The sequence below is a fragment of the Anomaloglossus baeobatrachus genome, chromosome 1, assembly GCF_048569485.1.
Source record: "Anomaloglossus baeobatrachus isolate aAnoBae1 chromosome 1, aAnoBae1.hap1, whole genome shotgun sequence".
Taxonomy (NCBI): Eukaryota; Metazoa; Chordata; class Amphibia; order Anura; family Aromobatidae; genus Anomaloglossus; species Anomaloglossus baeobatrachus.
In genome coordinates this window covers 157,423,655-157,451,106 of record NC_134353.1, presented here as the reverse complement: position 1 = coordinate 157,451,106, position 27,452 = coordinate 157,423,655, and the positions used below count along the sequence as shown (strand labels likewise).

The 27,452-nt window shown below is 39.6% G+C and overlaps 1 protein-coding gene across 20 annotated transcripts in view; it reads left to right on the top strand.

Annotated features, from left to right (window-relative positions):
• The window catches only part of TENM3 (teneurin transmembrane protein 3), a 1,857,795-nt gene that overhangs the window by 1,622,603 nt on the left and 207,740 nt on the right, over positions 1–27,452 (top strand). For 14 of the 20 annotated variants that reach the window (XM_075347175.1, XM_075347169.1, XM_075347170.1 and 11 more), the window contains 3 exons: positions 11,624–11,650; positions 21,521–21,541; positions 22,403–22,549. In XM_075347175.1, coding sequence (XP_075203290.1) covers positions 11,624–11,650; positions 21,521–21,541; positions 22,403–22,549 — 195 coding nt within the window. The remainder of the gene's footprint in view (positions 1–11,623; positions 11,651–21,520; positions 21,542–22,402; positions 22,550–27,452) is intronic. The other 6 variants (XM_075347172.1, XM_075347166.1, XM_075347167.1 and 3 more) reach the window with 3 other exon arrangements.

Here is a 27,452-nt window from a genome sequence, read left to right as displayed (position 1 = left end):
AACCTCGTTACTGCTGCAGTAACGAGATTTGAGAATGGACCCCCATGTCGCCGATTAGCGATTTTGCACGTTTTTGCAACGATGCAAAATAGCTTATCGGTGTCACACGCAACGGCATCGCTAATGCGGCCGGATGTGCGTCACGAATTCCGTGACCCCAACGACTCCGCATTAGCGATGTCGCAGCGTGTAAAGCCCGCTTTAGGCTATGTGCGCACGTTGCGTCGAGGTAGTTGCAGTTCTAAACGCATCCTCTGGTATAAATGGTTTTTGCCAAAGTTGGTTTTGACCACAAAAAGACGATAAATATGCGTGCCTTTTTACAGCGTTTTTACCGCGTTTTAAGCGCGATTTACATGCTTTTTCATTGCCTAACGTCAGATGCAGTTTCAATACAAAGACACTACTAAATAAAGTTTAATCATTCAAATACTATGAAAAAAAAAGAGGAAAAAATGATAATATAATGATTAAAATCATACACAAAATAAATATTTTTAATAAATATATAACTATTTTTTAATATATATGCATAAAATAACATTAAATTATGGTATTTCATTAATTTAATTGTCGGACTCTGTGTGTGTGTAAAGGGACATATTATTCCAATATTATAAAGTAAAAAACACATGCATTTATTTTGTCTAAAAAGCATGTAAAACGCTGGAATTTTGAATGTGTGTGCATTTTGACATTTCCCATTGCCTCTAATGATCACAAAACGCTGCCCAAATGGCAAAAACAATTGACATGCAGCTTCTTTAAACGCTGAGATTTTGCCCAAAAATATGCAAATTAAACGCAGCGTTTTGAACTGCATAGTGCGCACAAGAAATCCCTATTTCCCATAGGCATTGCTGGAGAAGCAAAACGCATGCCTTTTGGCATTAAAACGCTGCAGTTCAAAACGCTGCGGAAACGCATGAAAAAACGCAAAGTATGCACACTGCATAAGACTAAGTTCACAAGTCCAATAATCATTCTTTAGAACGCATCCAGCAGCAATCTGTTGTCAAAAAAGTTGATTTATGCATTAAAACATTTTTTAAACATGGGATTCTATGAAAAACGGATCCCTTAATTGACTGCTATTCAGCCAATTTTCTTTTATTTGTAATGGATCCATTTTGTGCTTATTGGATCAGTTTCAAATGGAAAATAAATAGCAATCAGTTAACAGACCTGTTTTCCATAGACTCCCATGCTAAAAAACCTACCTGCAAAAATCCTTTTTTTTCTTCAAAACTGACAAAAAAGTTGTGTTTGGACAACTTGTTTTCCAATTGATTGCTGCTGGATCCGTTCTCACAGATAATTACTGGACTTGTGAATATAGCCTAATTTTGAAAGGAGCACCAGGCAGAATTCACACAAAAGAAATCATTGGTCTCTATGGAGTAACTCAACCCCAGTATGTTGATATAAATTTAGGGATGACAACCAAGGATAAAGTGTACTGAAGTGAATAGGAGCTGAACTCCAGTGCAGAAGAACGGCCACTAAATACTTTACTGTCGACAGGGATAGCTCGGCACGTCTGGCTGGGTGGTGCACAAGTAGGTTTAAAACCCATATGAATAGATGGTGGATGCACACAGCGCTCGGTCACCCTGATACCAATCATATTTAAACATGTATGCACACTGATGAGGGTCACCTTGACCAAAACGTTTTTGTTTTTTAAATTTTTGTATATTTAAAATAAATTGAACCAGATCACCAGTTGAGTGCCAAATATTACTAAATAAACACTGTACAGACCAGACTGCTCCAGCTCTGTACACGAATTACATCTGAACACTTAGTGTTTATCAAAGCTAATTGATGGGAATTAGCGTTGTTAGACCTCTCCTAATCTGATACTGTTGAGGCTGCTTTACACGCAACGACATTGCTAACGAGATATCGCTGGGGTCACGGAATTCGGGACGCACATCCGGCCTCGCTAGCGACGCCGTTGCGTGTGACACCTAGGAACAACCGCTAACGATCCGAAAAATGGCAAAAATTGTTGACACGTCGTTCCTTTCCCAAATATCGTTGCTCCTTTTGGACGCAGGTTGTTCGTCGTTCCTGAGGCAGCACACATCGCTACGTGTGACACCCCGGGAACGACGGACAACAGCATTCCTGCGTCCTCCGGCAACGAGGTTGGAGTATGTTAATGCGGCTGCTCTCCGCCCCTCCGCTTCTATTGGTGGCCCTCTGTGTAACGTCGCTGTGACGCCACATGAACCTCCCCCTTAAAAATAGTTTGTTCGCTGGCCACAGCGATGTTGTTAGGAAGGTATGTGCGTGTGACGCATACTAGCAATATTGTTTGCTACGGGCAGCGCTTTGCCCGTGACACACGCACGACGGGGTCAGGTGCGATCGCTAGCGACATCGCTAGCGATGTCGCAGCATGTAAAGCGGCCTTTAGTTTACCCTTAGAATAGGTTATTAATATCTCAATCTTGAACAACCCCTTTAAGAAAAGGCAAAGAATGGAATTGGAGTTAAAGGGATTTTAAGAATAAGTGAAGTGGATAGGAGGATTGGTGGACGTGGTGGAAAGTCAACTCTATTTCCTATATGACAGTTAATTTCATGTAAAAAAGAAGATCATGTTGAAATGTAGATTTGGAAGTGCCTTTGAAATCAGCCATTTTCCAATATGCCAGGGGCCTTAGAAGATGGATTGTTGTTGCTATTATGTTACATCAATGTTTAAACCCACTCCTACATCCTCAGCCTCTATCGCTAGGAAGCATCCCAAGTTATACTGGAGATATCACTAGGCGATACATGTAAGGCCCAGGAAGTTGTAAGTAGAATGTCTAGTGCCACCCAACTAGGGAATCGGCTGTGTAACTAGTTCTTGTCTTTGAGCACTGAGAGGAGCCACACCCTATTTATGGCTCCAGCAGTCAACTACAAAATGTGAGTTATCAGTGTATTCTGCCCCTGGTCAGTCTTGGTTATACCTTGATGCTTGATTTTGCGCTTTATTCTTATTGCTTTCATGGACAGAATTAATCCTACATTAATCTATCGACTTTGCCTACCTACTCCTGGTTTCGATTTTGGTTATATTCTGACTTTGGCAATTTTCTGATTTACTTGTACATGTGCCCTCTCTGGTTTTCACCCAGTTAGATGACCCTTCTCTGCCAGCTCAGTCCACTGGAAAGCATTGAAACCAGGGGGTTTGGAGTACGTTAAGATCCCTGTATAGGAGTTAAAGCATGAAGGCCAGGGTTCCTCTAAGACCTTCTCACCAGAATGGCTTTTGTTATGTCCATCCTAGGAATGCCTATAAGGAATTGCCAGGCTTCCATACACAGCTTATTTTAAATATGGGCTGTTAATTACCCTGAAATATATAGGACAATATAATATCCTATTCAAATAAATGGTTGTTTCTGCATTATTTTGGGGGATTAGAGTTAGCCACTGCTCTCTACTTACACTCATCGAAGGGGTCCCAAGATGACACCCTTAAACTCTAGGTGTCAAGAGATTTGCATCTCTGTTACTTTGGTACTAATTAGTGATGAGAGAATGTATTCGTTACTATTCACTATTAGCAGAATAGTAGGGTATTTGGGCTATTCGTTATATAGCCAATAATGGTGTATTCGCCTTGCTATATTCAGATGTCCTGCCTAGCATGTTTGTCAGCTGATTTGCAGCCACTAAACATGCTGGGCTTCTTAACCAATCACATTGATGCTGCAGCCATCTTGGCTGTAGCATTACAGTGATTGGCTGGCCGCCTCAATTTTGTGCACATTACATTGCCAGTGTCTTTCTCCAAGCACTTAATACTCACCAATCTCAGACACGGCATGGCTGTCACACTGCTCCCGCTGCCTCTCATTCTTCCCTACCCGCTCATTAGCCTCATTACATATTCACTGCTTCCCCCGTACACCGGTGTCTGTGATTGGTTGCCATCAGATGCACCCCCATGCTGAGTGACAGCTCTCTGACTGCAACCAATCACAGCCGACGGTGGGCGGGTCTATATCGTACAGTAAAATAAATCATTTTAAAAAACCAGCGTACGGTTTGTATTGTTTGTTTTCATTTACTTTCACTTACAGATTTATGATGGAGGGTGTCTCATAGATGCCTGCCATCTAGGACTTATTTATATAGGACTCCTTATTACCCCTATTGCCACCCCACCAGGGTAATCTGGATGAGCCGGGTAAAGTTCCAGGACTGTCACATTTGATGGATGCAGCAATTCCAGACGACAGCTGGCTGATATTTTTAGGTTAGAGGGCTCCCAAAAACGTGGGTCTCCCCAGCCTGAAAATACCAACCTTCAGCTGTGAGGCTTTATCTTGGCTGGGAATCAAAATTGGGGGGACCGCACACCGTTTTTTTAATTATTTATTTATTTAACTGTACAATATAGACCCACCCACCAGCAGCAGTGATTGGTTGCAGTCAGAGAGCTGTCACTCAGCTTGGAGTTGGGTCTGACTGCAACCAATTACAGGAAGAGAAATGAGGCTAATGAGTGGGTGCAGTGAATATAGGTATGAGTGGGTAGGGAAATATATGAGGGTAATGAGTGGGTAGAGGAAAAGAATGAGAGGCCGCGGGAGCAGTGTGACAGCCGCACCTCTCCGTGATCGGTGAGTATGAAGCGGAGACAGAGAGAGAGAATAAGTGGCATAATACTGTGACATCCTCATTCCCAGAAATCATATTTGAGTCATAAATGCATGCAGGCATATTCTCTAAACTCTCCCCATTCACTTTCATCACTTTCCCATCCATTTCAGCCTTTTCCTCAGGCCCCCAGACCTTTTCGTTGGTTCCAGCAGAAAATTCCTTGCGTTTTCTATTGACTTGCATTGTACTCGCTATTTGTAATGAATACACGAATATTACAAAGTACTTGTTACGAGTATAGCGATAACGAATATTACGGTACTCGCTCATCTCTAGTACTAATGATTATTTCCTAGTATTTCGATGCTCCACCCTGCATCCAAATATTTGTGAGTTGTTTGTAAAGCCTATGTTGTGAAAAAGAAAGATCGGGCATGATGAATTTCAACATGCCTGATCGTTTGTTCTTAAGGGAACGGGATGGAATGGATTGACATACAAGGAATAGTGACTACTTTCCCTCAATTTCTTTATTCCTATCCACTTCACTTATAGGGAAGCTGCTATATCACTGCTAAAGGTGTCTGGCATCAGCTTTTTTCCCTGTCTCCATTCAGATCATATGCCTTCTTGGCTGAATCAAACCAAACTTTGACAAGTCCATTGCAGTCTAACATCACCATTAAGACTGACATTGTAATAGAAACATGGATGACAGCCAACGTAGGAAAAAACTAATGATAAATTGTAGGAAATGTGTTGAAAAAAAGTTAAGTAGCCATCTAATGTGCACCAACAGGTGTAATTATCCCGGCTAAATCTGTATTAGTGAGCGTGCTGAGCTTAATATGAACCCTATAAATGGAATATTATGTGATTACAATGGGATTTGCTCACACGTTGTCTCCATACGAACTCCTAGAAGGCGATAGATATGTAGCAATGCAAATTGTTTTAGTGTTCTAATCCATTATGACAGGATAATCAGTAATAAAATAGTGCAGTAAGTACCAATTAATGAACATCAAATCAATGGGCATGCTGTTCCTGCTGATTAAAACAGCAGCTGATTGGAATAAATGGTTTTAATATACTTATTCAGAGACTAGTCCCATTTTATCATATCTTGTGAATCTAGTGCATGAATAATCTAAGGATGATACCTAGGTGCCTCTTTAATGGGATGCTAATAGCAGTCATTAGAGGAGGCTACGATCAGATTGTATAATAGGAAACCAGCGTTTTCTGACATATTATATGCCCTGCAAAGGACGCATAGAATAACAATGTTGTATGCCAAGTATTGCCTCTCCAAGCCCTCAAGACATTGCTGTTATCTGTCTAATCGACTTAACTATTTCTCTGGTCAACCATGACACTTACTTCATTTTGGCTACAACACTTTTATTATAAAGGAGGATATTACATATTTTCAAAAGTAACCAATTATAATAAAAAAAGTCTTTATATTAGGAAAACTATAAAAAGATAAATAAACTTGAATAAAATGTATAGAAGGAATATTTAATGTCTTAGAGCCTGAGAGTTGTAAGAAAAAAGGTGCGTATATATATATATATATATATATATATATATATATATATTTTTTATATATATATATATATATATATATATATATATATATATATATATATATATATATATAATATAGATAGATAGATAGATATGTGTGTATATATACGTTGCTCAAAAAAATAAAGGGAACACTTAAACAACAAAATGGTGTTTTAGTGTTCCCTTTATTTTTTTGCGCAGTATATATTTATTTGTATATATATATATTTTATTTTTTTTTAAAGCTGTAAACTGCGTGGTAGGGGTGGGGTCGCAATCTTAGGGCTATTAAAAAATGGGGCCATCAGTCTGGTATTTGTCAACTAACGCCCACCTCCTTTAGAACTTTTTAATTAAAATGGTGGTTCACCCCTTTTCATTACTGGCCACATCAATGAATTCTGTTGAGAAACAAGGTTTCTCTCAAATACCTTGTGTTGCCGATAGTGCCTGTGAGCGGCGCTATTGAGGTCCGCTCACCCTCTTCACGTTACTCCCGGGCTCTATGACCTCTGATGTCTGGTGATGTTACGTCAACTGAGGTGGACCTCAGTCTGCCTGAGTGACAAGGCAGTGTTTCACCGCTCGTCACAGCCCAGCAACTCGCACCTCTCTCCTTCACTGCAGAGCACCGCAAGCAGGAGCGTCTTTGGGCTGTGATGAGCCGTGCAATGCCACCCACAACCCAGTGACTCACAGAGACTGGGGTCGGCCACAGTGATGTCAAGTCAACAGAAAGTTGACGTGACATCACCAGCTATCAGAGATCACGGATCCCGGAGGGCATGTGAAGGGGATGAGCACTCACAGGCACTATTGGCCACACAAGGTATTTGACATAAACCTTGTTACTCAACATAATACCGATGTGCCCAGTAATGAAAAGGGGGTGAACCACCTCTTTAAAAAAAGACAATTTTTAATCTATAGTGACCTCTATTTGTCATTCATACATCCATTTTATATATCAACAATTTAAAATATAGTAAAAGTCCAAGTAGAATTTTCTATTTTAAAAATTGCAGTGGATGCTCTATAAATGGTGTACATACATTATAGCACTGAAGATATGACACTTTGATATAATCTAAAGTAGTCAGTGTAAAGCTTGTATAACAGTTTAAATTTGGTGTGCCCTCTTAATAACTCAATACACAGCCATTAATGTCTAAACTGCTGAGTACACCCTTCTGTGAAAATGGCCAAATTGTGCTCCAAAAAACAAATAATGTTCCTTCCTTTCTGAGCCCTTCCATGTGCCCAAACATGTTTTTGTCCACATTTGAGGTATCATCACGTTCTGGAGATATTGCCTAACAAATTATGTACGTTTTTTTGTATTATCAATTGTAAAAATGCAAAAATTGGGAGTAAATCAACATTTAAGCCTGAAAAACTTCACTTTCATTTTCACATTACATTTGAAATAGTTCTGTCAAGCACCTATGGGTTTAAAATGATGAACGTGTCATAGATGATTTCCTTGGTTGGTCTAGTTTACAAAATTGGTTCACTTGAGGGGGTCTCTACTGTTTAGGTTCCTTGACATGGTGCCCGCAATCTATTTCACCCAAATTTTTGTTCCAAAATTCAAATGGAGCTCCTTCCCTTCAGAGTCTGTGTGTCCAGAGGTTTATGACCCCATGTGGTGTATCACCACGCTCAGAAGAAACTGGATAGTAAATTTAGGGTCAATATTTTTATTCCATCCCTTGTAAAAGTGTAAAATTTGGGGCTAAAGCAACATATTAGAGAAACATCTTTTTCTTTCCATTTAACAATGCCTATTTAGCACCTGAATTGTTAAAACTTTCCTGACAGCAGTTTTAAAGTATGTGAAGGGTGCAGTATTTATTTATTTATTTATGGCGTTACTCTTTTGATTACATGGTCCTTCACTATTCCTTTCCAGATCTTTTGATTCTCTACTTTTGTATTTGCCCACTATTATGCTGCTAGGTTTGGCCACACAGGATAGACGAGACCAATGCTTCTGTGCCCTTTAATGCCCTTCCCAAGTTCCTTTGATACAGATCTTTACAACCTTGTTTGCAAACATTGCAGTTCCCATAGAAAGGAAAGGCTTGTACTGTTTTTTTGTCACCCATACGAGTCCGACCAGGGCTGGTCCGCTTCTCTCCAGTGGCCACATAGATGTAGCATGGTCTGTCCATGTGATGTTGATCAAGAAAGTAAGCATTTTATAGGGAAAGCACATATAATGACAAACACATAACATAAAAAACACTTGCCGTCTATCCTAATGTTCATAGGTCGTTTTGATTTCCAATAAACTGTTTGACATTTCCTACAACTTGATGTTGCGCTTTACTTTAATAGAAAAAGTTTTGACCTGATTCTCTTCAATCCAAAGGAGACAACAAGGGTAGCCTTAAAGATGTCTGTACGGCATCCACGTCCATATTAGAAAACTACTATACATAACTTTGCTCAGTGTTTTACATAATTGCCTATGTCTGCGCTACAGAATTGCTAGGTTGTGCAAGCGTGCAGGAGAATTATTCCTCCCTAAAATGCCAGTTTCTTGTGATCAGGCTCAATATTCCGGGCTTGTAAATTGGAATGCTTGTTTTGCTGTAGACTGGCTTGCATCAGAGGGCTTTTAAGCCTCTCCACACTCCCTATTCTATAATTTTCACTGGTGAGAGCCTTAACTTGAAATATCTAGTAAAATCAGATTGCATTTTTCCAGCTGTGATTATGCCGGTTATTACATAGGACAAATGCAGCAATCAGTGTAATGGAGACTGATAAAAAAATATAACTCTACCCAAAGGTGATTTCTGTGGGTTAGGAACCTATTTATATGAAAGTGATGTTCTATGTAGAGTTAGATATTTGGTCATTTTATAATTTTAGCCTTACATAGGGTTCTGTGTTTATCTACCAGTATCTCATCCCCTCCCAAAATATCAGCTTCAATATTTGAACCAGTTTAACCCATTCACCTCTTGGCCATTTTTCGTTTTTGTTTTTTTCCTCCCCTTCTGCCAGGAGCCATAACATTTTTTATTTTTCCATCAATATAGTCATATGAGGGCTTGTTTTTTTGTGTGATGAGTTGTCCTTTTTTTTACCAAATAGTGTACTGGAAACCAGGAAAAAAAAAATCAAGTTCATTGAAATTGCAAAAAATGTGCAATTGTATGATTGTTTTTAGGGGTCTTATATTTACCACGTTGACTATATGGTAAAACTGATGTGTCCGTATGATGCCTTCTGTCAGTACAAGTTTGCAGATAACAAACATGTAAAGTTTTACTTTTATCTAAGGGGTGGAAAAAATTTCAGAAGAATAGCGCTTTTGTTGCCATTTTCCCAGACGCGTAGCATTCCAATTTTTTGGGATCTGGGGCTCAGTAACTGCTTATTTTTTGCATTTTGAGTTGGCGTTTTTAACTGTATCATTCCTGCATATTCTTTGTTGCTCTGCATGAGGTCACACTAGCTATTGACTGTTTTTCTGAACTGACAGATACCCCCAATACTGTTAGAGTGGCCTTTTATTGTGGCCAGCCTAAGGCACAACTGTGCAATAATCGTGCTGTTTAATCAGAATCTTGATATGCCACACCTGTGAGGTAGATGGATTCTCTCGGCAAAAAAGAAGTGCTCACTAGATTTTGACAAATTTGTGAACATTATTTGAGAGAAAAAGGCTTACTGAGTACAAAGAAAAAGTCTTCAATCTCAGGTATGTGCGTATGCTGATAATTAGGTACAGAATTTTTCTGCACCAAAAACTGCACCTTGTAGCAGAAAAACGTACCAAAAAACCCATGTTTTTTTGGTGAATTTTTGGTGCGTTTTTGTGCCTTGTGTTGTTTTAGTGAAATCAACACTTGGAGAAATTCAGGAAAAAATGCACCAAGGCTATGTTCACACACTGCATCTTTTCTAACCACAAAGGTGCATTTGTGGCTCCAAAAAATGCTCAAAAAATGCACCCGTGAAAAAAACGCATAAAAAACGCAGCATTTTTATTGCATTTTGCCCAATGTGTTTTTTAAGTCAAATCTGTTGACTGGAAGGGCTCAAACCTGCTGGAAAAACGCAAACTGAATTGACATGCTGCATCTTCAAAAATGCAGCCAAGATACAGCTACAAAAAGATACACTGTGTGGACAGCAAAATAGAAATCTCATAGACTTTGCTGGGAGAAGGAAATGCATGTATTTAGGTGCATCTTTGTGACCTCAAAAACACAGTAAAAGATGCAGTGTGTGAACATAGCCCAACAGTTTACATGCTGCGTCTTGTTTCGGCACCCAAAAGGAAAAAAGAAGCAATGTGCGCACAGCGCTTCAGTATTCTCATTGACTTTGCTGGTATAAGGATAGACATGCAGATTTGGGCAACAAACTGCACCAAAATTGCAGCAAAAAACAAATAAAAATACGCAGGATGAACACAAGGCCATAGGGTGCAGCTCATGACAAATGGGAACAAAAACAAAAGTGTTGCGTTTATAATTTTGTTCAGTATAGTATGGAAAATCCTTTTATAACACCCCATAAAAACTCTTTCCAGTGGTCACTTTTTGGTGCAGTTTGGTGCAGTTTTGCTTAGCCACATCCTTCTGTGATTACAGGACTGCCCTTGCTGAATTGGGACTGTTGGGAAATATTTTTGCTGTGGCAGATTTTTATTTCCTCATCTATATGTATACTGGTTAACAGCGTTGCGAGAGACACCTTCCTAGATTTAGATGTGACTATCAGGTTTCATTGTATATGAATGTATGTGGAATTCATTAGAAGTAAAAAAATAATTCTACATTCTATTCAATACCATGTAATAACAGTACTCTACATATAATACAATGTTATGCCGAGGCCCCATAAGACAATAGAGTTCCTATGGCTCTAGAATAAAGAACTGCACGTTTTCTAGGTACTAACAGAGGAAGGTTCACCTAGTATTAAAGTTTAGCACTAATCATTAACATGTCACCTACATAGAGAGGATAGATTTGTCATGTCAATTATAGTAATCCCTTTAGTTAGTTATGTATATATGTATTATATTTTCTATATGTAATTATGAATATATTAAATATTAAACGAAGGCTGAGTAAAATAATGCCAGTAACTATAGCTATTATTTTTCATATGTACCGTATATGTGCCATGTCTTCTAGCGGAGATTAGCATTGTCAGTCATCATCGTTATATTTAATAATCCTGGGGCTCAGTAAATGGAGCAGATATAAATGCCACTAGGAGTGAATCCAAGGTTGTTACATGGAATTATCAGGTTTATTTAGTTGGCCTGGAAATCTTAACAAATTGTTCTGACCTAACCGTAATGTTCCTTTCCTAGCTTCTAATGATCTTTCTTCTGCATGTCTTTGCTAACAGTTAATGTCCTGAAATGTCTGTCTTGTTCTTCTCCCCTTCTCAACTTTACAAGCTCACTATTTGGATAAAATAGTTAAAGGTACTGTATTCTTTCTGCTTGTTTAACCTTAACAAATTGGAGTATATATACAATAATATTTACCCCAATTTCTCTATGTCATACACTCAGCTAAATATCATGACTCCCACCCTCTTCTCCTCAATTGACCTATGCTGTTTGTATGTGTGCATTATTACATGTTTAGCATTTGCTAATTTATTTTTTTATTGTTTTCTATAGTTTTGGTTCTTCTTTGTGTTACTTTTGGTAGTGATAAATGCAATCATCCTGCTGGCACTAGAAGGGATACAAACTACTGCAATTTTAATTTATTTAGATTATTTTGCCCCATAAGTGCTCATGCTCGTTACTTACAATTATTCCACATCTTAAGGGTACACCTGACTATCTGACGTATACTTGATTTTTAATACGGTGAATCTGTGTAATGTGTGTAATTGTGAATTATCAGGGCTATTACTGGTGTTATAAAGTCCAAACACACCAGACTGCTCTACAGCAGTTGAGGTACTCCTGCACGATATAATTTAAATTTTATTATACTATTAAAGGTTAAGTTTTACCCTATTCCTCACTTTGGTGCTATAGCTCATTTAATTAATCAGCCAACATGTGCAGGGAAAGATGTAGGCTCAGTGGTAGAGCCCGCATCAAAGCAAGGGACACAACCTTGGACGTTCTAGTACGTCCAAGGCCGTGAAGGGGTTAAAAGACACTTCCCCAATTTTTCCAATACATAACAATAACATATTAACCATATTCCAAAAAAGGGCCTACTTGTGAGTCATAGCTCACAATTACCTGATTGTGAGGATTTGGAGCAGAGAGCTGCTGAATATAGTATTCAGTTATTGCCAAGCAGCAACTGAAGGCAGCTTCTAAAGGAGCATGAACTGGCCATTGAAACAGAACTCCAGTATATTGTTTGGGATAAAAGGAAGCTAAATAATGTAATCAAGTATATTACAAAAACTCATAGCTTGACAATGTCTGCAGGATAAAGGAAAAAATACGCTTAGCTACTCTTTACGGATGGTTCCACAAGTCTAGTATTCACAGTCTGAGCTGAACATCCTCATCGGTATATGTGAGGCTGTAAGTTTAAATCGGGAAGCCCACGGCCGATCCAGACATTGTGGTCCGTACTGAGGCCTTGAACATTGGGCATATGAAACCGGCCTGTATGAAAAGACACAGCTGACCATACTTCAATAAAATTGAACAGGAGCAGGAGTCAGTGGCAGACGTTTGCGATCGCATAGGCATACGTACAATTCACATTGTTTCCATTATTTGCACTGGGTTTAGTCATCGGTAAAGTATAGATTTGAATGATTTCCACAAAAGTGGCAATGTCTAGGCAAAATGGCATTTGTCATCCTTTAACTGACATGGTGAAAAAAGTTTCCCACACGTGTTCTTATTTTACAATTTAGGAAAATGCCATGTGCTGTACTTTCCTATTCAGGTAAAAAAAGCTATACTGATCTGCTGGAGTCCTACTGTAAGTAACTGTTACCCTATCAATACCTCAGCAGCTTTTCCTAGCACATATGTAAAATATAGGGCCTTACACAGTGTGCACAGGTCAAAAATTGTCACAGACGGAAATGGCTTCTGTCACCCATGTCAAATAACCTTTTGTCTACAATGGTCACTTTTTTTGGATAAAGCCTAATATGAGAGTCAGGTATATGACAGCAATTATTGCCCATATCACCCAATTACAGCGCAGCTTTCTTACTGTATTCCTCTCTGGGGAAAAAAGAAAGCTGTTCCATGACTGGTTGCTTTTTTTCTTTTGGGCCACGTGCATACATTGAGTATTTGGTGAGTTTTTTTTACCTTAGTATTCAGTCCAAAGCAGGAGAGGAATAATCAGAGGAAAAGTGTAATGGAATCACGTCACCACTTCTGTATTATTCACACATTCCTGGTTTTGGCTACAAATAGTGAGGTAAAAACTCACCAAATACTCAACGTGTGCACATGGCCTTATAGTCTGTGTCCTAAGGAAGCATCCAAGGCCATGTACACATGTTTAGTGTTTGGTGAGTTTTTACCTCAGCATTTGTAGCCAAAATCAGGAGTGAAACAATCAGATGAAAAGTATAATAGAAACACGGGCACCACTTCTGTATATTCCATCCACTCCTGGTTTTGGCTACAAATACTGAGGTAAAAAACTGACCAAATACTCAAGTGTGCACATGGCCTTGGGTGCTTCCTTAGGACACAGACTATAAGACCACATGCACACGTTGAGTATTTGGGGCGTTTTTTACCTCAGAATTTGTAAGACAAAACCGGGAGTGGGTGATAAATACAACAGGGGTGCCCATGTTTCTATTTTACCTTTCCTTTGACTGCCCCACTCCTGGTTTTGACTACAAATACTGAGGTAAAAAACTCATCAAATGCTCAACATGTGCACATGGCCTTGGACAGTTTTCAGAAATCTGCACCACTATTGTAATTTTTTACAAATAAAGAACTGTATGAGACAGAGACTTTTCCTCAGGTTAATGACATCTTACTGAAATGTTTTTAGCGCTTTATGTTTGATGAGTTCACTGGTGGACACAGTCAGAAGAGGGTCCCTGTGCAAAAACAATATATGGGCCCTTTTCAGTCCAATAACTCATCAAAATGCACAATTCTGCCTGATTTGGAGGTAGAAATGGGCCCTCACGCCTCTTGGTTTTAAGTGCGGCTGCACAGAGTGCAATATGGCCACCCTTGGATGAGTTCATAGCCTCTCTTGTTACATCAATAGATCCGTATAAATCAGTACAAATATTTTCCACTAATAGTTGTAAGGCAACAAAAAAAAACCAATAGCTGTAAAATCAGCATGAAGCACTTTCTAGAATAACTAAAAATTGCACTGTAACCAGCATTTAGTAATAATTATTATAATAGTAATACCAATTATGACAAATATATTATGGGTTAATAAATCTAATACTAAACCTACTAATGTTGAATGGTGCGGATGTTCATGTGTTGCACTCAACTTAAAATACAGAATAAAACATTTTCCGTTCTTTATTTCCTTTTTAATAATGTGAAATGAAGGTGCTCGCCCACAACAGTGTTCCAGATGTTTTCATGCTCTGTACTTTAGTTCTGATTATTGGTAATTGATACCTGCACATCTTACAAAATGTAAGCAATGCTACCAAAGTCACGTTGGCAAATTGCAATGCAAGTTGAAGGCAGCCATCTTTAAACATTGAGAGCAAAAAATAAGAAAAACCCGTTCATGGGTTGAGTCAAAGGAGAAAATCTCCACCTATAAAAGAAAAAAAGCCTGACACTTCCATCCAATTCCTTTTCTGCGACTCTAATAGCAGCTGATGCAGTTTTATTTATTGGGAGTCTGTAAATAGCATTTGACATATTTATTAAAGATGGCCGCCATGAAAGAAGATTCTGGAGCTGTTGAAATGTTGCTCTATACTCTGCATCGCTCGTTCCCCAATTTCAATGTCACCCGTGTGCATGTTCCCCAGAAGTTGCCATTGTGTCTTTTGTTGCTGTATATTTCTTTACAATCCAATATCTAGATATTATACAGGCTAAAATGTCTGTGCCAAAAAATGTGTTGCATGGGTGAGCACTTTCACGACTAACATATTACTAATATACCTTAAAAATGTCAGCGCTATAATTTCCCCATTAATGTCACATTGACCTACAACAAATGTTACGTCCCCCACTGAACAGGTTAAATTAGACAGCAGCCCTCTCATCTCTGCAAGTCCTAATTATAAGGAGGAAGTGGAGCCATTAGAACATTTTGTATCAAGTTATGCAGGGATAAAAGTCAATTAGGAACCACATTTTAAGGAAGAAATAAAAAGCAACGGGCACATTCCACTTTATAAAGTACCTTGCCTTAAAATCTGCTTGCTAAGCAAAATATGCCCTCCAATTTGCAAAGATAACGCTGCTAATAATTAGACTGGAGTCAGGGAGACATAATATCCTTGTTAATAACTGGATGGCCCGGTTTCAGATTGTTAGTAAAATTTAATCAAGTGGAGGTCTTAGATGATAACCACTTAATAACCACTGTGTGCGACTACATACTGTACAGATAAAGGGCTACAAGATATGACATGTATAGGATGATAGGAAACAGATAAAAGATAGATGCTGTAGATAGAGAGATAAATCTATAAATACTGTAGATAGATAAATCAATAGATACTGCAGATAGAGAGATATGAGATAGATAAGTGATGGATGGATGGATAGATAGATAGATGTTCATATTACCTGAATCAGAGACATTCTATAACATATTATTAAGGATTAACATAATAGGTAAATATACAGACCAAGAGATAAGTGGATAGATATATCTATAGGTAGATACTATAGATAAATACTTTAGATAGATACAGAATAGCTAGCATTAAGGATAGACAGACAGATATGAGAGAGAGAGATAGATAGATAGATAAGGTGGATAGATAAGGTGGATAAATAAGGTGGATAGAAAAGGTGGATAGATAAGGCAGGTAGATAAGGTGGATAGATAAGGGGGATAGAAAAGGTGGATAGATAAGGTGGATAGATAAGATGATAGATAAGATGATAGATAAGATGCATAGATAAGATAGATAAGATGTATAGATAAGGTGGATAGATAAGGTGGATAGATAAGGTGGATAGAAAAGGCGGGGAGATAAGGCGGGTAGATAAGGCAGGTAGATAAGGTGGGTAGATAAGATGAATAGATAAGATGAATAGATAAGATGGATAGATAAGGTGGATAGATAGAAAAGATAGATAAGGTGGATAGATAGAGAAAATTGATAAGATGGATATATAAGATGGATAGATAGAGAAGATAGATAAGATGGATAGATCAATAGATGGATAAGAGAGAGATTAGATAAAATAGATTAGATAGATAATTTCTAGATATAAATACATACAAAGACAAATTCTGCGCACATAATGTATAGCTAATAAAGTATAAATGTTATAGATGTTTGTCCCTTGGTGGATCAATGAATTAAAAAAATATAAAAATAGGTAGGAGCACCTAAATTAATGCACCACTCAAGTGTTTTTTCTTTACAACGCTGGAGTGGCTCTTTTAATCTAACTCTTTGGCGTCATCAGCTTTTATTGACACCTCTCCAGTCTCGCGATGCCATTCTTGTAACCGCAACTTCTGACTGGTCAGAAATTACATCACAAGCTCTCAATGCAGCTCTATGAAGGCCAGAACGAGGCAAGAAAAAAGCCATAACGAGACTCTCACAGAGATGCATTGAAGAGTGAGCTCTGCCTGTCAGCAGGTCACTAACTGCCACAGACCAACAGGAGCAGTGATGATAAAAGATGAAGATGGTGGATAGTGAGTATGAGAGTAGGGGCAGGGGGTGTTAGAAGATTAGAAGCAGCACTCGAGCAGTAAAAAATAAAAAAAATGCGTGAGTGGTGCTTTAAACAACCTCCTCTAGAGCATCAGTGAGATCCAACATAGAGCAACATAATGTAATTTTCTCATGACACTATCCTTGCACTGTCTTCACATTTCGATAATTATGCAGTCCTTTTGATTGTATGTCTTTCTACCGACACATCACATAGAGTTTGAGTCTTGTACTATTAGCTCCGGAAGACAGTGCTATCTTAATGTTTCCTCTGTATAACCTGTTACTCAAATAATGAGTCCAGACTGATTACTTGTTAGATAATATTATTGTTATACTGACAGCAAAGAGAGCCTGAAAAAACTGATTAGAAAATACGTACACTGACGAGCAAAAGGGTAACAATGTGTTGGACTTTTGACGTTCAGGCTCCATATCTCACCTTCCACTACAGCATTGAGCACGAGACTACCTTCATTTTATAGACACTCATCTTTAACGTCTCATACATAAATGTGTCTTGCAATTATTTAGCATATGATTAGTTATGCAGATACTTGTCATTTCACTGCATTGTTACTGTTTTGCGCCTGGTAATGAAAAATATTTTTATTTCTGCATACTACAAATTACAACCTGTTCTCACATTACCTAATAGCTCAGTGTGTTATGAGGTAGATTCCCAAGCTAAAGGTAACCGATTTGAATCAAGGAGCAGCCATGAAGAAAATTTCCCAAGAAATCAGAAACAGAATCATGCAGCTCATCAATAGCAGTCTCTCGGGCAAGAAAATTGCCAAACTGTATCATGTGAGCGCCATGACAGTTGTAAGAATACAAAATTAAGTCCATGTATCCATTCAGAAGCCAAGAGGTGGACGTCAAGATAAAATATCTGAGTCAACATGTTGACTGTTCATAAAGTTTATGAGTTCTGGCACAACAAACATGGCACTGGATGTTTCCCAATATCGTCATAAGAAGTGTCAGCTCAAGTTTGCAAAAAAGTCTAAAAAGTGGATAGTAGAAGTTTGGAAATGGGTGATTTGGAGCGATGAGACGAAAGTCAATAGACAACGCTCTGATGGGTTGAAATGGGACTAGAAGAAACAAGGGGGCTAATGAATCTAGGAATTGAAAGAACTGTCAAATTCCGGGGAAGAAGCCTGATGACATGGGATTGTTTCACACCACAAGACATTGGATATTTGACCAGTATTGATGGTGGTCTCAATCCTAAGCTACAAGATGAGTTACTTTGTACACTCAAGTACTATTGGTATGATAAGGATGACATAGTGTTCCAGCAGTAAAATGACCTGAAGCACACATCAAGATTGGCAAAGAAATGGTTCAATGACAATTAAGTAGAGATGCTGGATTGGCCCCAACAGTTCCCAGTCCTCAACCTAATCACACACTTATGGGCAGAGTTAAAGAAAAAGCTGTATACATACCCAAGTGAAATGATCAGTATGCACCAACATTGGGAACATGTAGCAGTGACCTTGGTTCAGATTTCGGTCAAGACATGCTTGAATCTGATTGAGAGCATGCCCAGAAGGATTCAGGTAAAAAGTGAAAGCCAAACGTGGATTTAAAAAATGCTAACAAAATAATAAAAATTTAAATTTTTTGGAGAAACAGAGTAAAAATGAAGTGACATGGCAAGAATCTGAATAACTAATCATATGCTAAATAGTGGCAAGTCAAATTCATATATGAGATAGCCAAGATGATTGTCTATAAAATGAACATTTGAAACTGTAGTGGATGGTGAGGTATGTGGCCTGAAAGTCAAAAGTCAAAACATTGTTACCCATAATGGTATATATATTCCCAATCATGAACCCATCCTGTTCAAAACATTGTTACCCTTTTGCTCATCAGTGTACATATTTTCAAATCATTTTTTTGAGGCTCTGTTCGCTTTTGTGGCCATTAATTCCATTGTTCTTCTTTGACATGAGGACAAAACAACTTAATTGAATGCAGTTTGGATCCATCACATTACAGATACCTATGGCTTGACAGCCCCCATTTGCTATGATGGGGTCCATCAAGTTTTTGTCATTGTTTCCTTCATTTTCCTTAAAAATAGTGCAGCATGTTATGTTATTTTTATTCAGTTAATATGATGGAATTTTTATGGAGGTTCCAATGCAGATGGGAACCCAAACTAAGCTTCAGTTTACAACAATGGATGTGCTGCACTAAACGACCACGAATAAGCAAGTTATTTGCTGATCGTCAGTCGTTCAGTTGCCTGTCTATGCAGCATACCACACTTTTAATGTGCACCATTCCAGGCAGCGCATGTCCTGTTTACATAGGATGATTTGATAACAAGCACAAGGATTTTTTGTGCAGCACAAAAGATAATTTCACCCAATGAGCAAGCATTCTGTTAGTTCATCAGGTGATTGTAAGCCCAGTAGGACTGCATGGTAATAAAGATACAAGCATACCTAGGAATGCTCGTTCACAATAATCTTGCATTATCCTTAAGCCATATATTGTATATTACAATGCATGTTTAATATATGAAGTATTGTCAGCAGTCTATTATTTTCTTTCTTTTTTTATCCATTTAGCGTGTTATTACGTCCATTTTGTTATTTGTCATGGCATTAGCTGTGCATACTGTTGTTACACCCATAATACAATGCCCCCCGTTACCTTCTATGCGTTGTTCATTCTCAGACTCCTGGTCATATGTAGATATACCCACATTTACAAATTTATTTTAAATTCCTTAGGCAATTTTTCATTCATAGTCTCCTCACTTCTAACTCCCACACCATTGAATGTTTCTTATTAACAGCACCTTATCTTCATGATTTGGGCTGGTTCCTCATAGTTTAACTATCAGATGCAGGCTTTACCTATTGCAAGGCTTCCTAAACTCTGTGACTCCAGAATTAACCTCACAAAGGTGTGCTTTTAGGACCCACCATGCAAACCCTTACTTTTTTGGTACTGTTGGTCTAAAGTGGTTGTCTCCTGAAGCCAATTACTTCCTTATGTACCATAAGGATATAGGAACAGTTCCATTTAGAAGTTTGAAAATTATTGGTGGAGTAAAAACAACCTTAATGCGACCATCCACCACGAGACTGGAAACTGACTATACATTTAGGCCAGAGTCACACTTGCAAGTGACTCATGCGAGTCTCGCATCACGTCACTCGGTACAGCCTGCTGTTCGCCGAAGAGGAGCAGGACGACTGAATAGAAATACATGCAGCTGACCTTCTCCTGTCCGGAGAGCAACAGGCCGTGCCTGGTGATGCGTGATGCGATGCGATTCGAGACTCGCGTGAATCACTCGCAAGTGTGACTCTGGCCTAAATATGTATGGTTACGCTACTTGGTGCCTCCCTCTGTTTTCTCCACTCAGATTGACATTCTGTTCTTCTGCCCTCCAATATGGCTGCCGCATTGAAATCGGGAGTGCAGCAGAATGTCTAATCCATGTCATCCTTGTACGCTTCTCTAGGAAAGGAGAGTGGCAGGGAAGGTATGGTCTAGATTTACTAATGCACTTGCCAAGCAAGAGGAAAGGAATGAAAGTCTGAGCCGGAAGACAATCTAAAGACAGCATGAAGGAGAAATTAAAAATGTAAAGTCACTTTTCAGTCCCAGGGTAGAAAGTCACTTTAACTAACAACCCATGGTCACCCCAAAAAATCACAAAAGAAACTCTACAAAATCTATTTATTTTACATTTTTTTTTACATTTTTGTTCACTTTTTGTCTGCAGACTAACTTTAAGCCCCAATTTTTTCCAAAATATCATATCCACAAATATAATATTGTTTGGAAAAATATAGTTTCCTTTTACTTTTTTATGCTTAAGAACAGTTTGGCCAAAATTCCCATAGTTACATAAAATGTGGTGATTTTTGGCATTTTTACACCAGTCCCAGAGGCGGGGCATAGTCGGAGAGGATGTGGCTGAGTGCAGCCAACAAATTCATCATAATTTCCATGACAAAAGTGTCTTGTGGTGGTACACCACAGCTGAAAGAGGTACCAAAATTGGCACATCCTTGTCTAGGACAAAGCAACAGTCTTGATGAATGTGGGCCTAAGTGGCCAGTATATATTCATTAGTTTTCCCAATCTCCAAATACAGTTTTAAATTAGTTGAGGTTGCTATATCCTTATATATCCAACCATCCGTACTCTGAATGTAACAATTCTCACAGATGCTATATATAAACTCCACATTAATTAAATTCCCATAGAGCAGTTTTTCTAAAAGAAAACAGAAATGAATAGCAATTAAATTTTTCTTTTCTTTATAAAATAATCCGTACAATTTTCTTTAGTGTAAAGAGCATTGAACGTTGCTTATTTTTTCATTCGTTTATTATGTTAATTTTTAATATGTATTGTCAGACTTGAAGACATTTGAAACCTTTTAATACTCAGATCTATTAAAATATTGTAATTTGTTTCATAAATTTTCCCTTCTTGCTCATAAAAGCAGACAAGATAGGATATAAAGGTAACATTGCAAAGGCCCTAGGGAGATTGTCACAAAGAAAACCTCACTTTCTGCTCTATGTCTTGAAGCACGTCACTACCGTGTTTTTGTTGAGTCTTTATCAATGTCTTTTCTCGTGGTCCTTCTGGTATTTCATTTTGTCCGTCCTAAGTAACCAGATCGCACAGCTCCTACGTTACGTTGAAAATCCTGTCCAGTTTTGTCCCCTCTGTTTGCAGCCTGATTTCCCCCGATGTTTGTTAGAATAGTCGCTAAGCTGCTTCACTTTATTTCTGGGCTTTTGCTTCTTCTGTGAACAAGGAATGTACTCTCGGCACAAAGTACTGTCCCCAGTTGTCCTGGTGGGTACTTTATGCAGTTATTGGAAGCACTGTAAATTCACATGAAGGCTCTTCCACCCTGAGACCAGATAATGGAAAGAAAGATTTACTGTAAGCTCAATACCACCTTTAAATTGTTGAACTTACCAAAATTTTTGTCAACATTTTGTTTGTGGTCAACCCATAATGATCCAGTTTTTTGGTGCTGGAAACTCAAAATTCTTTTTCCTGCCAAAATAATTGTTCCAATCTGGAAACCAAAAAATGTACAATTTTTTGAAAGAGAACATTAGAAAGACACCATGTTATCTGGTCTTCAGGAGCTATGATCTAGACAGACTTCTGGTGCCCTTCTCACGATTCCGTATGTCTAATTCGAAGACGCCATGATTTGTGCCATGCTGCGCTCTCTTCATGTGCAGTTACAGTGTTTATGCTGTCGATGAAGGCCTGTAAGTGTCTTACGTTTTGTTCAATGACGCCAGAACGACCTGGATTTCCCAGATCACTTGATATTCTCCTTATCTCTGTGTCATTGCAGAAGGTTGCCCGGGACTCTGTAACAGCAACGGAAGATGTACTTTAGACCAAAATGGATGGCATTGTATGTGCCAGCCAGGTTGGAGAGGAGCGGGATGTGATGTTGCCATGGAAACATTGTGTACTGACAGTAAGGACAATGAAGGAGGTAAGATGAAATATCTATTCTATTTTTTTTACATGTATTTACTTTTGATAGGTACCTGACATTTTGTCAGCATACCTCATCGTTATATGAAATGGATTCTTACAAAAACGAAACTCGCTATTTTTTCAGCTAAATTCAAATCTCACTAGACGCTATGATGTGGGACTTCCGAGACCTTTTTTTCTTTTTTTTCCCCAGTTTTGCAGTCTAAAACTGATGCTTATAGACACATTTTGAACAAATGCCTCTAAGCTCCATTTTTTTTTCAAAGTGATGTGTTCTTATTTTGGTTCCTTTGTATTTGACCCGCTGTATGGGGACAGCGAGGATGATTATGAATTGTATAGAAGCTACGTCGATGCCGATGACTTTTAGGACTTCACTTCTCAAAATGTATTCAGAACGCCAGCAGGTCTGGAGGGGCATGAACTGATGGATTTAAGAAGGATGTTTATACTTTAGGGTAATGCAAAGCACAGAAGAGGAAAAGGAATCTTTCACTTGCTGGTGAATTTATCTAGGATAGAAAAGAAGAATGAATACTAAAGTGCTAATTTACCTTCCAGTATGCCCTAGTGGAGGACATGAAATTTGGAAAGTTGCATGATTACAAGATATTTCATTAAAGGGGTTTTCCCACAAACAAAGTTCATTTTAAGGTTTATTTTAATTAATAGATTTTGAAATAATAATAATTTCCGCAATCGGATGTGTTTAAAAGTGTTTTTCTTATGCTGAGATAATCGTATAAATGTGCCCCTGCTATGTGCTGTGTAATAGCCGTGTCTGACTGTACAGGGACATGGTCTGATCATACCACATCTCCTGGGCTTGGGGTCAAGTAAAAAAGTATACAGACATTACAGCACAGGATCGCTAATTATTCTTAGAGGTAAAACATTTTTTTTAAAAAAAACAGGGAAATATTTTCCCTCACAAAAAGAATCAGTATTGATCCCATGCTATCCTGTCTATACACTTTGTTTTGCATCCTCTCCTGCCCAGGAGCTGTGGTATGATCAGACCATGTCCCTGTACGGTCAGACACGGCCATTACACAGTATATAACAGCGGCACATTTATAAGATTATCTCAGAACAGGAATGTTTTTTTTTTTAAAACACATCTAATTGTTGAAATTATGATTACTCCAAGATTTATTGATTAAAATAAACTTTAAAATTATCTTTGTTCATGGGAAAACCCCTTTAAATAGAAAAAATTGCAAAGTGTTTGGGAATAGGCGCACAGTTTGGACCAGCGCCCATTATGTGTGCACCCTCATATGGTAACCCAGTACATACACAGAACACAAAAGATGGGTTATCCCCAAAATTTCAAGTTATCCCCCATTCATATGATATGGTCTGCTTGCTGTGATATCCAGTGATCCTGATAGCAAGACTCTGGAACCCTGACAACTGGGTTCTGCAGAATGGGCCCCAATGTGTATGCCCAGCCTCCCCTCCGACCATTGTCCATGGAGCTGCCAGAGAAAGCCAAGTACAGAGCTTGGTTATTTCCTGCAGGACCATAAAAAGTAAATTAAGTGTAAATGGAGAATGTGAACCTCAACTCCATTCAAGATGGACCTCATGGATCTAGAGACCTGTTCTCAGGATCAGAGAGTCTCAGTATTTGGACTCCCAGCCAACAGCAAGTTGTCCCAAATCCAAAGAATAGGTGATAATGTGCTATTTTAGGAATAACCCCATAAGTTGCCCAATTGATATTAGATTTTAGTTGAAACAGTTGTTTTTGTGGTAAAACGTAAGAGTGAACAAGCATTTCTGCTGACCGATCCCCAACTTTCAACATTTGAAATTAAATTAGATGTGGGTTGTTTTTTTTTTGTCAGAAGAAACATCCTTAATTCAACAGTTCCTTAAAAAGAACATCTTCTAAAAGAATGTTTATTATTGGACATAGTCATTGCATATGTAATAAAAAGCAATGAATGAAAATGAGCAAAAAGTCCACATTCAGTCATAAATAAATATATACTTTATTGAGGACCAGTAATTGGGGGAAAGAAGTATACATACGGTACATAGGAAAGGTGGTGCACATTCCGCCATAATATAAAAATATAAAAAGTGTCACATCATTACATATAATGACATATAGCAAGAAGTGGTACATATGATAACTACTACAATCAATTTACAGATATGATCCAGATAGCACATGTAATGAATCCACAGAAACTGCACAGTTACAGCCTAAGGGGTACTTTACACGTTGCGACATCGCTACCGCTATATTGTCGGGGTCACGGTTGTTGTGACGCACATCCGGCGCCGGTAGCGACATCGCAATCTTTAAATTCTAGGAGCGACAATGAACGAGCGCAAAACAGTCAAAAAACGCTTATCTGTGTAACGTCGTTCATTTCCATAATGTCGCTCCAGCTGCAGATATGATGTTGTTTGTCGTTCATGCAGCTCCACAACGCTGTGTGTGAAGCCACAGGAACGACAAACATCTCCTTACCTGCGTCCATCGGCAATGCGGAAGGGAGAAGGTGGGCGGGATGTTATGTCCCGCACATCTCCGCCCCTCCGCTTCTATTGGCCGGCCGCTTAGTGACGTCGCGGTGACGCTGAACGAACCTTCCCCTTGAAGGAGGGATTGTTCACCGTGACGTCGCCGACAAGGTATGTGCGTGTGAAGCTGCCGTAGCAATTATGTTCGCTACGGCAGTGATCACCAGATATCGCATGTGCGACGGGGGCGGGTGTTATCGCGCTCGACATCGCTAGCCAATGCTACCGATGTTGAAACGTGTAAAGCCCGCCTAAAGCCCACTTTACACGTTGCAATTAGTTGTACAATCGCATTTGCGATGTGACACGCCCAGGTTGCATACGGGATCTATGAGATTTCACGTTGGTCGTTCATTTGCTGTCACATGAGCGTTAGTAGTCTATGTTAAATTGGTCAATTTTGTGTGCGATCCTTTAGATCATGTGTTCTGTGACGTATGCATTGGGCACCTTTTTTTTTTTTTATTTATTGACTTGCCAAGCGTGTGTAATGTGTAGGGATGTGTTTTTACTATGTCATCTGCCATTCAGCTCTGCTACATGACCGCTAACAGCAGACACAGACAGCCGTGTAGCAGAGCTGAATGGCAGATGACAGCAGACACAGACAGAGCCGCACTGTCAGAATGAACTCGGGTGAACTTCACCCGACTTCATGGTCATGCTGCGGCTCTGTCTGTGTTGCGTCCTGATTAGCAGTCACCAGTGAAGGACTCACCGGTGACCGCTAATCTCCTAAGTTACTGAAGTTAGCTGCCCTCTCTCATATACTCACCAATCCCCGATCCCCGGCGCTGCACGGCGTTCACACTGCTCCGGCGGCTTTTACTGTTTTGAAAAAGCCGGCCGCCCATTAAACAATCTCGTATTCCCTGCTTTCCCCACCCACCGGCGCCTATGATTGGTTACAGTGAGACACGCCCCCACGCTGAGTGACAGCTGTCACACTGCACCCAATCACAGCAGCCGGTGGGCGTGTCTATACTGTGTAGTGAAATAAATAATTAAATAATTAAAAAAAATGGCGTGCGGTTCCCCCCAATTTTAAAACCAGCCAGATAAAGCCATACGGCTGAAGGCTGGTATTCTCAGGATGGGGAGCTCCACGTTATGGGGAGCCCCCCAGCCTAACAATATCAGCCAACAGCCGCCCAGAATTGCCGCATACATTATATGCGACAGTTCTGGGACTGTACCCGGCTCTTCCCGATTTGCCCTGGTGCGTTGGCAAATCGGGGTAATAAGGAGTTATTGGCAGCCCATAGCTGCCAATAAGTCCTAGATTAATCATGTCAGGCGTCTATGAGACACCCTCCATGATTAATCTGTAAATTACAGTAAATAAACACACACACCCGAAAAAATCCTTTATTAGAAATAAAAACACAAACACATACCCTGGTTCACCACTTTAATCAGCCCCAAAAAGCCCTCCTTGTCCGGCGTAATCCAGGATGCTCCAGCGTCGCTTCCAGCGCTGCTGCATGGAAGTGACCGGAGCTGCAGCAGACACAGCCGCTCCGGTCACCTCCACGCAGGTAATGAAGACAGCCGCGCGATCAGCTGCTGTCACTGAGGTTACCCGCTGTCACTGGATCCAGCGGTGGATGCAGCGGTGGCCGCGGGTAACCTCAGTGACAGCTCAGCTGATCGCGCTACTCACCTCAGTTGCAGCGTGGAGGTGATAGGAGCGGCGGTGAGTAGCGCGATCAGCTGAGCTGTCACTGAGGTTACCCGCGGCCACCGCTGCATCCACCGCTGGATCCAGTGACAGCGGGTAACCTCAGTGACACCAGCTGATCGTGCGGCTGTCTTCATTACCTGCGTGGAGGTGACCGGAGCGGCGGTGTCTTCTGCAGCTCCGGTCACCTCCATGCAGCAGCGCTGGAAGCGACGCTGGAGCATCCTGGATTACGCCGGACAAGGAGGGCTTTTTGGGGCTGATTAAAGTGGTGAACCAGGGTATGTGTTTGTGTTTTTATTTCTAATAAAGGATTTTTTCGGGTGTGTGTGTTTATTTACTGTAATTTACAGATTAATCATGGAGGGTGTCTCATAGACGCCTGACATGATTAATCTAGGACTTATTGGCAGCTATGGGCTGCCAATAACTCCTTATTACCCCGATTTGCCAACGCACCAGGGCAAATCGGGAAGAGCCGGGTACAGTCCCAGAACTGTCGCATATAATGTATGCGGCAATTCTGGGCGGCTGTTGGCTGATATTGTTAGGCTGGGGGGCTCCCCATAACATGGAGCTCCCCATCCTGAGAATACCAGCCTTCAGCCGTATGGCTTTATCTGGCTGGTTTTAAAATTGGGGGGGACCGCACGCCGTTTTTTTTAATTATTTAATT